The sequence below is a fragment of the Periplaneta americana genome, chromosome 2, assembly GCF_040183065.1.
Source record: "Periplaneta americana isolate PAMFEO1 chromosome 2, P.americana_PAMFEO1_priV1, whole genome shotgun sequence".
Classification (NCBI taxonomy): Eukaryota; Metazoa; Arthropoda; class Insecta; order Blattodea; family Blattidae; genus Periplaneta; species Periplaneta americana.
Window position 1 is genome coordinate 10,612,423 of NC_091118.1, and position 13,710 is coordinate 10,626,132.

Consider the following 13,710-nt stretch of genomic DNA (forward strand, 5'->3'; position numbering starts at 1 on the left):
ACTTCACTTAATTTTTGCAAATATTTAAAAACAATAATTAACATTGCAATTTAGGTGAAATTGCAGTGGTAAGTTTCCAATTTATAATTATTGCTATGTTAAACATGTCTAAAAATAATATGTTAAAAGCCTGAAGCAGTAAAATGAATGTCGCGCTTAAGCGGTAAGAAGAGGGAAATTGTTATGTGTGTTACGTTGGGAATACTGAATGTGGTATTTCACACTTACCGCGTATTGGTTCTGTGCGGAAAACAAGCAAATACGCACGATCTCGCACAAATATGTTTGCAGGTCTTCACTGATAAAATAATAAAAAATAAAATGAAATCTGTATATTATATTGTGTGAAGAGATGCATTACAGTATTTGAACTGTGTTAACTGATTTTTCCGTGCCCGCATTCTTGTTTTATCCTTCCTGTACGTCTTTTCACCTTCTAATGTATGTACGTCATAATATATAGACTGAGGTTGTGCCTTGAGTCTTCACACAATATAATATACAGATTTCATTTTATTTTTTATTATTTTATCAGTGAAGACCTGCAAACATATTTGTGCGAGATCGTGCGTATTTGCTTGGTTTTCGCACAAAACCAATCCGCGGTAAGTGTGAAATACCACATTCAGTATTCCCAACCTAACACACATAACAATTTCCCTCTTCTTACCGCTTAAGCGCGACATTCATTTTACTGCTTTAGGCTTTTAACATATTATTTTTAGATACGTTTAACATAGTAATAATTATAAATTGGAAACTTACCACTGCAATTTCACCTAAATTGCACTGTTAATTATTGTTTTTAAATATTTGCAAAAATTAAGTAAACTCTACAACTCACTCCACTAAAGTTACTGGATTCGTGATGCAGGTAACATTAAGGAAGCCGTGAAAAAATCAACAAGATTCCAGATGCCGATGTTATTACTGCAATATGTTATATAAATAATATTGTTAAAATATTAAAATGAAAAATAAATCATTACATAACCTTACCGTTTGTTTTAAGTTCGCATTTATGGACTGGGGGAAAAAAAAGACAGACGTATATCACGGCCTGCTGGAGTATAGTAAACACAGAAAACATTTTAAAGCAACAATGTTGAAGATAGATATTTTTGTTTTACAAATTTGCCGTCATTGAACAGAAACCAAGATGGAGATTTCATTGCAACTAATTAGAAATTCCTCTTTCAGGTATGTAATAAACGATCTCCGCACAAAATACTGTACGATACACGAGCGGTATGTTTTCTTTCAATTCTCAGAAATTAAAAAAGCTCAACTACGTTTCGCTTTTTCAAACTTCTCCTCGAACATGAAAACGTCAACATACCGCTCTTGTAACGTATATTACTATTGTATAAGTATTGTAATCTCACGTGTGCTTTAATCATTTGACAGTAGGGTGTAGTCACACAAGAAAGACACATTTTTATCATGTTTTTTATCATACTGTATGCTTATTAATATATATTGTATTTTGGTTTGTAGAGACATATGTACCTGTTAGTGATGATATTGCTATATAGAATGTTGTATCTGATGATGTTGGTATGAAACCGACGAAAACGTTCATACGATATTAAATCATGTAATGTAAGGACTCGCACCTTACATATATTAATAGTAAAGTCATTGACTGAAAATAAATATTCGTATTATATATCATAGACTTTTCTGAAAATTAATCAAAATGAATTGCAAAATTTCATTATGTAGTTGACCCTGACTAATTGAGAGAGAATTCAGCCATAATTAGTGAAAGTCTGAATTATATAAAATTTATTTGAACAGGATTATTTCAACAACTGAAAAATAATAATATTGTATGGTTGTTTAATTATCAGATTAATGTTTAATAATTATATTTTACAAAAATATAGAACCCAAAACATTAATTTAAAAATAATAATTAAAAAGATCTTTAGTCCAAGTCAATTACTGCACAGGAAATACTAGCTTCACAATTTTCAGACTGATTTAAAGCAGAGTTAAGTATTTTCTGCGTCTGTTGGTGCTGCTATGTTTTATGTACATCATGACGCATTTCTTTTATGGCAAGATAAAATTTATTTCTGATGGTTCGACTTACAGTCCAAGAATTCAATTAAGGGGTTAGGTAAGTTTACAGCAGTAAAATTTTGGAAATATTCAACTTTTTTTTTCCTCCATTACTGTATCTTGTACAATAATGAAAATTAGTATGTGTAAAACACTATTCTTCTGCTATATGAAAAAAAAATAGTTTTGCGATTAAAAAAAATATATTTACATTTTTTTTCAGGAATGCATTGAGTTTCGTCAATTCAGACCTCAAGAAAAAATATAAATTTGGCCTAATATTACACGAAGAATAACAAATAAGGTGTTAATTCATAGTGTTCTTTCCAAGGGTAGTCCTCTCATTGCAAATCCAGCATTCTTCAGTCTTTCCTATTTTCTGCCTTCCTCTTTGACTCCTTATATAATCCATATTATCTTAATGTTGTCTAACATCTGATTTCTTCTGTCCCGAACTCTTCTCCCGTTCACCATTTCTTCCAGTGTACCCTTCAGTAGGCAGTTTCCTCTCACCCAGCAACCCAGCCAATTTCTTTTCCTCCTGATCAGTTTCATCCACTATTTCGTTTCTTATTCTGTCTGTCCATTTCACATGTTCCATTCTTCTCCATATCCACATTTCAAATACGTACTTCTTTTCGCTTCTCTTCACTTCGTCGTAATGCCCATGTTTCTGCCCCATATAATACTACATTCCACACAAAGCACTTCACTAGTCTCTTCCTTAGTCTTTTTCTAGAGGTCCTTTTTCTATTAAAAGCTTCCTTTGCCATTGCTATCCTCCTTTTGACTTCCTGGCAGCAGCTCATGTTACTGCTTATAGTACACCCCAAGTATTTGAACCTGTCCACTTGTTCTACTGCCTCATTTAGAATTCGCACGTTTACCTTCTTTATTTTTCTTGCTATAACCATGGTCTTCGTCTTGTTGGCATTTATCTTCATCCCATACTGCTCACAGTTGTCATTTAGCTCCAGTAGCATATTCCTTAGTATCATTTCCTCTTTTGCCAACGACACCATAGCATCAGAAAATCTTATACACTTTATTCTTCTTCTTTCTCCTACTATCACCCCTCCCATGTTCTCAAAACAATTCTTCACTAAATCCTCCAAGTAGATATGGTAGGTGATAAAGGGCATCGTTGTCGTACTCTTTTGTTTTATTTAAAATCTATGCTGTTATTGTACAGTTTCTATGTTAGCAGAAATATGAAGGATGAATGTATTAAGTTTTAGATCAAACTGAGCATTGGGTTCATATAGATAAATATGAATGTATGAAATTTTGACTAAATATAACCATTCTTCTTGTATGGCGTTTTGAGACAAAATGACTGAATGTTTTATAAAGTTTTGAAATAAAATCCATATTTTAAATTTAAAAAAAAAAGGTACTAACTAATAAGATTTGACACAAACACTTAATGTAATATGATGCAGGGCTACCATCTGAATTGACTGAAACAGATATCTGTTTTTTTTTTTTTTTTTTTTTTTTGCACTTCCCGGGCTTTGAAACTCATCGCTTCAATTATACAGTCTACAATCAAACAAACTTCAAACAAGTGAAACTAAACCTAACCAGACCTAACGCGTTGCAAATATTTAATGGAATGTGTTCCAGTGTATTTATTTTTATTTTTTTTTTTTGTTTCTTATTTTTATTATCTAAATCGTGTTTATTTATCACTTAACGCCAATATGTATCCCACTATGTTTTTTTTATTAGGCCTATTAACCTAATTTTTGTGTATATTTTATTCAATTGTCGGTTTCCGGTTTAATTATGTAAATCCCATTTAATTGTAATTTAATACTAATATGTATACTAATGTGTTTATTTTTATTTTTACTGTGTACATTTTTTTTATTGAATTATCGGCTTCTGTTTTTATGTGATTCGTATTTGATTCTAACAATATTAATATATATTCCACTATGTTTATTTTTATTTTATGAGGTAAATTTTATGTAACTATCTCATTTGATCTCATTATGTACCTAAATTGTATCACTATGTAATTACTTAATTCCGATCCAGTTTTATGTTCAACTGTGTAAGCAAGTTTTAATCCTGTTGAGTGTAAGAGAAGGCCTTACGGCCTTAACTCTGCCAGGTTAAATAAAGCCATTATTATGATTATTATTATTATTAAACCTAATATTATCATAAATAGGCTATATTCTAGTTAATTAAAAGGCTAAGATATTGGCCTTTCCGCATTATTATTAACTTATAAACATTTTGAACTAGTTAAAATCGTAACTAACATTCTTGGTCGCCTAATATTTTAAGGTATCGTAATTCTGAATTTTAGGACACGTTCTTCTTCACAGGTACTACGAAGGCTGTGTAGTAAGGGTCGCCAAGGGACCTTTGTGTTTCAAGTACCTGGTGGTGACGGGGAAGGCCCTTCTGGTCGCGGACTATCCACCCCGGGCCGTGCACGAGATCGTCAAATTCTCTGATGTCACCAGCATCCGAGTGGTGAGTCCTATTATGCTCAACTTTCTGCCATCAATTGGATCTTTCATAAAACATTCACTATACCATGTGATTCAAGTGCCCCTCCCTTTTCAGTTTCATGCAACTCTCCATTTTATACTATTGAACGACAGTAAAATACAGGCTATTACGATCAACACTTTGCCATCAATTGGATGTATCATAAAACATTCACTATACCATGTGATTCAAGTGCCCCTCCCTTTTCAGTTTTATGCAACTCTCCATTTTATACCATTGAACGACAGTAAAATACCGCCTATTACGATCAACACTATGCCATCAATTAGATGTATCATAAAACATTCACTATACCATGTGATTCAAGCGTCCCTCCCTTTTCAGTTTTATGCAACTCTCCATTTTATACCATTGAACGACAGTAAAATACCGGCTATTACGATCAACACTCTGCCATCAATTGGATGTATCATAAAACATTCTATACCATGTGATTCAAGTGTCCCTCCCTTTTCAGTTTTATGCAAGTCTCCATTTTATACTATTGAACGACAGTAAAATACCGGCTATTACGATCAACACTCAGCCCTCAATTGGATGTATCATAAAAACATTCACTATACCATGTGATTCAAGTGCCCCTCCCTTTTCAGTTTTATGCACCTCTCCATTTTATACCATTGGTCGACAGTAAAACACCGGCTATTACGATTAATATTGAAATTTCATAATCACCTGTCGTGAAAAAATCTTGGCATATATTATTTTAATAACGAATTAAGTTCTAGTATCAGAAATAAGTTCCATCTTGTCGATAATTTTGCGCGCGCAGAACGAAGAGAAGCGCGAGGGAAATTATTGAAAAGATGAATCCAGGAGTGATATTTTCTAAAACTATTTTGTAAATAGAATATTCAATAAACAATAAAATAAAAATAACATAGAGTATTGTTATTCAACTTAAATTACTGGCATACCGAATTTTGTACAAGAAACATTCACTATACCAGATTATTGAAGTGTCCTTCCCTTTTCAGTTTTATGCAACTCTCCATTTTATACCATTGAATGATAGTCAAATTCCGGCTATTACTTACTTACTAGCTTTTAAAGAACCGGAGGTTCATTGCCGCCCTCACATAAGCCCGCCATCGGTCCCTACACTGAGCAAGATTAATCCAGTCTCCATCATCATATCCAACCTCCCTCAAATACATTTTAATATTATCCTCCCATCTACACCTTGGTCTCCCCAAAGGTCTTCTTCCCTCCGGCCTCCCAACTAACACTCTATATGCATTTCTTGATTCGCCCATACGTGCTACATGCCCTGCCCATCTCAAACGTCTGGATTTAAGTTCCTAATTATGTCAGGTGAAGAATACAATGCGTGCAGTTCTGTGTTGTGTACGCATATTGAGGGAAGGCACAGATGAAGCTATAGTTACACAAAAGAGGTGCTTCGACATGATAATCACTGGCAGGTTTAGCTTAGCAGCAGTCGAACTATTGAACCTAATGAGCGCTTATTGATTATGTTTCCTGAAGCAGCCTACAATGGAATGCAACTACGCCACAACATTAATTCGCTTGCATGCCACAGATGATAAAATTAATTGCGTACAAAATGCAAATAAACAGCGAAGCATGAGAGGGAAATATACGAAGTCAGCAATATAAGAGAAAGAGTCCATATTGTTATTACTCCTAACATCGTCAGCAACCGTAAAGAGGCTAACGTACAGCGCATTTTAATCCATAGTTTCCGGGTCTGGATATCACTTCAGGAGAGTTTATCTTGTTTTAAACTCGCGTGTTCACGTTGTAACTCCGACTGCAGGTGTTTGGCCTTCCTGCTACGATGTATCGTGACTAGGCATTAATTCTCATAAACGCGGTTAAACTTTTTAACGTCGTACAGTATCAGACAAAAGTATTTAACACTGGGAAATTTTCGAAAAACTACGAGAAATAGCTATTTCAGTTACGAATATACGACTGATTCTCTATTTCAAAAAGGAACGTTAAATGAAGAATTACAATTAAAATTATCATCTTATCGTCTATGAATAGCCTCTGTAGTTTAAAAGGAACGTTAAATAAATAATTACAATTACAATTATCATCTTATCGTCTATGAATAGCCTCTGTAGTTTAAAAGAAACGTTAAATAAAGAATTACAATTACTATTATCATCTTATCGTCTATGAATAGCCTCTGTAGTTTAAAAGGAACGTTAAATAAAGAATTACAATTACTATTATCATCTTATCGTCTATGAATAGCCTCTGTAGTTTAAAAGGAACGTTAAATAAAGAATTACAATTACTATTATCATCTTATCGTCTATGAATAGCCTCTGTAGTTTAAAAGGAACGTTAAATAAAGAATTACAATTACAATTATCATCTTATCGTCTATGAATAGCCTCCGTAGTTTAAAAGGAACGTTAAATAAAGAATTACAATTACTATTATCATCTTATCGTCTATGAATAGCCTCTGTAGTTTAAAAGGAACGTTAAATAAAGAATTACAATTACAATTATCATCTTATCGTCTATGAATAGCCTCTGTAGTTTAAAAGGAACGTTAAATAAAGAATTACAATTACAATTATCATCTTATCGCCTATGAATAGCCTCTGTAGTTTAAAACAAAAGTTAAATAAAGAATTACAATTATAATTATCACCTTATCGTCATGAACTAGTCTATGTAGTTTAAAAGAAACGTTAAATAAAGAATTAAAATTATAATTATCATCTTATCGTCTATGAATAGCCTCTGTAGTTTTTTTTTGATTGATTTATTTATTGATATAGTTCACAAGTACAAAACTTAATAATATAACAAAAGATCTATAAACAAATGTAGTTCTACATACTAAATATACAATTTCCTAGACTTATTATTTTAACGCAAATCTCAATAATTTATTGGTTCAAACTTGCACTTACGTCTGGTTTTAGTGCATGTTTAAACCAATAATGATAACCACTAAGACATTAAACCTTATTTATCTGCCCTTTTTCACAATTTAATTGTAATTATTTAGGTCTTACTTTACATAATAACTTATTATTCCAAAAAAATGTGATCAGATGTCGACATAATGTAAGTCATGAACCTGAATTAGCTGACTCGATACATTCTATATGTAGGTTAATCTTTATTTCTTACAATATTTCCTTGTCAGCAGAAACGTTTGCGTAACTTCAATGAAGACTATCACATACCCGCTTAAACACAAACTTGCCAAGTTGCTTACATAATCAACCTCAATTTAGTTTCATAATTGTGTCTCATGTACTCATTATCAATTCATTACTATTATAATGCCTACTAAATTTATTATAAATGCAGTATTATTGAAATTAAAACATATTAGTAAAGCAATTTATAAAGTCAAAATTATCTTCTGAACCTTTACTAAATACGAGTAATATAGCTATCGCAATACATTAATAACTACCTTAATTCTCTATTTTCAATTTTTATTATTTTAAAACTTTGAAGTAATTCTATCCTATTTACAAAACCTGTCTGCTTATCTAATTTAATTAATAATAAGTGTTTCTAATTTTAGGAAAATTTAGTCTTTGCTGATGCCTATCTCTTAGTAGGTAGTTTCGTTCAGTATCTATAGTTTTGATTGAATCTACTTTATTCCTGATAGAGTTTCTATTTGTCAATTTACCTCTTAATAACTGTTCGTCACCTTCTCCTACTACATCGGTCGGTAACGCACAGCTCCTCCATACTGTAGCACTTCCTCTCGCGCACTCCGGACTACCAACGGCATGTGGCATTCTTATAAATTGATCGCTGACTTTGCCGGTTGATCCACAATCGCTTCTCCTTGTTGAGTTTTCACTTGCGCGCCTCAGCCTACCCTCACTGGTTGTTCTCTCAGTCTGTGCCTCAGCTCCCCAAACAGCATCTTCACTGGTTCCTGCATCTTCTTCCATACTAGGTTGTCCTTCTTCACTCTTCTTTCTTCTAAAGGGATCTGTGAAAACAGTGTTCTCTAGTTTACTTAGGTATGCTCTAATATCATTCACTCCCGTAAGCTCATCAATTCTTCTATTTGTTATTTCTGATTTCTTCTGCCCACTTGATGAGTTACTATTCTTATCAGTCCTCTCTGCGCTTCTAGACTTTCTGTTTCGTGATGCACTTCTTCTGTTTACGAGCGGTGTAGACGATGCTCTATTTCCACAAGTCTCTATTTCCTTATTTCTGTTCTTGTTACCGCACCTGAATAAATCCTCAATGTTTTGATTATTTAAGGACTCTACGTTAACTCTGTAGTTTAAAAGGAACGTTAAATAAAGAATTAAAATTATAATTATCATCTTATCGTCTATGAATAGCCTCTGTAGTTTAAAAGGAACGTTAAATAAAGAATTACAATTACAATTATCATCTTATCGTCTATGAATAGCTTCTGTAGTTTAAAAGGAACGTTAAATAAAGAATTACAATTACAATTATCATCTTATCGTCTATGAATAGCCTCTGTAGTTTAAAAGGAATGTTAAATAAAGAATTACAATTACAATTATCATCTTATCGTCTATGAATAGCCTCTGTAGTTTAAAAGGAACGTTAAATAAAGAATTACAATTACAATTATCATCTTATCGTCTATGAATAGCCTCTGTAGTTTAAAAGGAACGTTAAATAAAGAATTACAATTACAATTATCATCTTATCGTCTATGAATAGCCTCTGTAGTTTAAAAGGAACGTTAAATAAAGAATTAAAATTATAATTATCATCTTATCGTCTATGAATAGCCTCTGTAGTTTAAAAGGAACGTTAAATAAAGAATTACAATTACAATTATCATCTTATCGTCTATGAATAGCTTCTGTAGTTTAAAAGGAACGTTAAATAAAGAATTAAAATTATAATTATCATCTTATCGTCTATGAATAGCCTCTGTAGTTTAAAAGGAACGTTAAATAAAGAATTACAATTACAATTATCATCTTATCGTCTATGAATAGCTTCTGTAGTTTCAAAGGAACGTTAAATAAAGAATTACAATTACAATTATCACCTTATCGTCTATGAATAGCCTCTGTAGTTTAAAAGGAACGTTGAATAAAGAATTACAATTACAATTATCACCTTATCGTCTATGAATAGCCTCTGTAGTTTAAAAGGAACGTTAAATAAACAATTACAATTACAATTATCATCTTATCGTCTATGAAAGTATCTGTAGTTTAAAAGGAACGTTAAATAAAGAATTACGATTACAATTATCACCTTATCGTCTATGAATAGCCTCTGTAGTTTAAAAGGAACGTTAAATAAAGAATTACAATTACAATTATCACCTTATCGTCTATGAAAGTATCTGTAGTTTAAAAGGAACGTTAAATAAAGAATTACAATTACAATTATCACCTTATCGTCTATGAAAGTATCTGTAGTTTAAAAGGAACGTTAAATAAAGAATTACAATTACAATTATCATCTTATCGTCATGAAATAGTCTCTGTAGTTTAAAAGAAATGTTAAATAAAGAATTAAAATTATAATTATCTTATCGTCTATGAATAGCCTCTGTAGTTTAAAAGGAACGTTAAATAAATTAGTGCAATTCCAATTATCATCTTATCATCCAGGAATAGCCACTGTAATTTGAAAGAAACGTTAAAATGGAATTGCAAAGATAAAGAAGAAAGAGGGGAACGTTGATAGTTAGAAAGGAGAAGAGATTAAAACTACGGAAGTATGACGGTGAAAGAAGGAAGAAAGGGGGTAGAAGAAGAGATAATGTAGGGAGTGGAGAAAATGGGAAAACGAAAATGTTGAGACATAACTGGAGAAAAATGAGGGAAAATGGAAAACGAAAGATGTGGGCACGAAGAGGAGAACCATAAGAAGGGCTAGATGACGAAGAGGAAATGGAATTATTGAATAGAAGAGAGGAAGAAGAGAAGAAGGAATGTGGTTGGAAAAGGAAAAAGGGAAAGAAAATGGAAGGAAATAAATAGAAGATAAGGAGGACTTGAATATTAACAGTGAATTTGGAAAGAAATTGACAAGGATGAGGAGGTTAACAGTATGGAGGGAGGGAGAAATAGGGATCAATTGATTAGAGACAGAGAGGGGAAAAGACAGAGAGAAGAGAGGAAGAAAATATAGAGAGAAATGGAAGATTAACATGAGAATTCATGAAGGATGTGGGGTAAGTGTGTACAATACGAGAAATTTAATTGAGCAAGATGCGCATTACACAGATATTTTGACGGCTCTATACTGTGTGTTGCGTGCTGCCTAATTGCGGCAAGGGCAGGAGGTCGTATTGATTCGCTGCTAATTGTTCCTGCCGAAATCGCGCCAGCCCGTGTGTGCCGACCTCAAGCAAAGTGGTGCAGTTTCAGGTAATATTTAACACTGCGCCACCTCAGTGCCTTACACACGATAGATGTTGTTCCTAACTTCTAGCGTGCTAAGAGACATTTTGCACACACGGTACATATACCCAAACATTTAATAAAATTGTGACTATCACTACCCGGCTCCTATTAGCTAACTTTTCATCGCAATAAATGTAATGAAGTCACAATGTGTTCTCTTTGTCTGTGCCTGTATATAAGAGATTCGTTCATTAGTATCCAGTTTTTTGTATGAATAGTAGATTGGATCGGGGGAAGATGCCTGACTTTTTTTTATTGAAAATTTAAGATACTGTTCATTTAGTTTCGAATTTCGTATTGAAATAACAAGGTCTGGAAGGTATTTTGAAACTATATTTATGGTACAAAACAAAAAACATTAATTGCCCTGTTTATAGATACAGGTTTTCTTCTTGTCTGCACTGTAGGCATCTTTCCCCGATAGTCGGGTAAGACGGCAAATGCAATTAACACATTTGCTGATACCGTATATGTATTTTGCCTGAACTTGGTTTGATACATGTATATAACAAAATTGACTTAATCTAAAGCTCATGGACACTTTCTCACTCGTTTATCACTACTTAGCAACACAGTCATTGCACATATTTTATTGCTGTGTGCAAGACTCGCGAAATCACTTCTTGCACACAATGAATTCAATCCAATACATTTTTTGTCATCATTCCTTTTTAGGAAGCGTTTAAGGGTACGGTAAGGAATCCCGTATGCTTGCGATACTCTAAAACAGTTCATACCCTCTGTTATAACATGTTCCATCGCAAGTTGAAGACTGCCCCCAATCCACTGACTTCTATAAGAGGATCTTACGTAATGTTTACACATCCCCTACAATAAAAAAAAATAAAATAAAACTCTTGCAACAAGGTGCCATTTAACTTCGAAAGAAAGTGATCATCTTCTCGAAGTATCGGGGTAAGATGTCTGGTGCTGTGACGCAACCTAAGGTGGCAGAACAAGGTCGTTGGTTGTTAGCAATACAAACTTCAGAACCTTCACTACAATATCCATTACAAAGGTTTGCCAGTTATTACGAATTCAAGGATATATTAAAATTTTAACATACCTTTGCAATTATTTTATAACAGAAAAATAAGCTGCTTTTTTGCTTTCATCTCGCTCTTTCTTCATCTTTTCTTCTTCATTCTATTACGAAATGTTTTGTATGGTTTCACATGTCCCGCGCCGTGGCGTCGCGGTCTAAGGCATCCCGCCTAGGACTCGCGTTACGGAATGCGCGCTGGTTCAAGTTCTCGTGGGAGAAGAAATTTTCTCATGAAATTTCGGCCTGTGTATGAGACCGGTGCCCACCCAGCAACATGATGCACTTGGGGAGCTACGATAGGTAGCGAAATCCGGTTGCGAATGCCACCTATAATGGCTGGGGAGATCATCGTGCTAACCACACGATACCTCCATTCTAGTTGGATGATCGTCCACCTCTGCTTCGATATGTGGGCGTGAGGCCAGCAGCCTGCTGGTCGGTCTAGGCCCTTCACAGGCTGTAGCGCCACGGATTATTATTATTATTATTATTATTATTATTATTATTATTATTATTATTATTATTATTATTATTATTATTATTATTATTATGGTTTCATATCACTCGCTTCGCTCTCCTGAACCTAACGACAAAATGAAGATTTCTTCTGATATTAGATTTTGTGATAATCCCCGTGATGGGAGAGCAACTTCTCCTGTATCTTGGTACTACGGATCAGTATACACTCCAGGCGATACAAACACGTTGGGCAGTAGAGGGAAATCGATTCTATTGCGTGTTCTGTTGCATTAGATACTAGCCACTGTTAAATATTCGTGGACATCGCCGCGTCTGTCATGCATGGTCGTCCATCTAGGCGTCCCTAGTTCGATCCTCGGTCAGGATGTGATGGAATTTACGTTCGACATTATAGACGTTGCAGAGTATTTTTTCTCGGGTTACACCCATTTCCCTCTATCAATCCACCAACATTCTCTACCTTTCCCTCATTTCATCTAACTTCTGCAACAGTAAAAATAGATTGGAATGAAGCTTGGGAAAGTCCCGTAAACTCGATATTCCGTAAAACTCAATAGGCCTATCTGCAGAAGCTTTTTTTTCATAGCGGATTCATTCATTCATTCATTCATTCATTCATTCATTTATTTTATTCCATAAATCTTACATGAGCAATGAAGCGATAATTTTTAAGTTCACAGCTATAAGAAAAACTCTGTTGATCGAGTTTTAAACGACGCGCGCTCATGTGCTGTAGAAAACTGTGAGAAAAATGCGAGATTGTCTGTGTAGAGGAAAGGCACTCCATTCCTCCTCTACTGCAGTTAACACACATAGACAACAGCGCACTAGCGGCCAGAGAAAGAAGCAGAGTTTTAAAGCGAGTAAATGAACGGAGAGGGAGGAGATCCTCCCCTGAATCAGTCATGGGCGGGAAATAGAAACCGACTGGTCGTGCAGCAAGCTCGCTACCGCTGCCACCTAACGATGCTGCATCCAACCGGACTATAACACATCTAGGAGGAGACACAACAAAAACAGTTTTAACGCAACGCTATGAAAGACACCATGTAAACTTTTTTTTAATTATAAGTCAAAAATATTATTCATTGCACTTTATATAGGCTACTATTCATGGTTTGAAACTTTCGTGGATATTTGAAAGTTAAAGTCGGGTTTATGTAAAACAAAGAGGAAGTAGTTTTACGTAGTTGGCCCCTGAAATTCACTT

At 33.9% G+C, this 13,710-nt stretch overlaps 1 protein-coding gene across 1 annotated transcript in view; it reads left to right on the forward strand.

Moving 5' to 3' along the window:
- Positions 1-13,710, forward strand: part of LOC138713162 (uncharacterized protein C12orf56-like) — a 100,182-nt gene that overhangs the window by 1,150 nt on the left and 85,322 nt on the right. Inside the window, exon 2 of the mRNA XM_069845005.1 lies at positions 4,407-4,557. Coding sequence (XP_069701106.1) covers positions 4,407-4,557 — 151 coding nt within the window. The remainder of the gene's footprint in view (positions 1-4,406; positions 4,558-13,710) is intronic.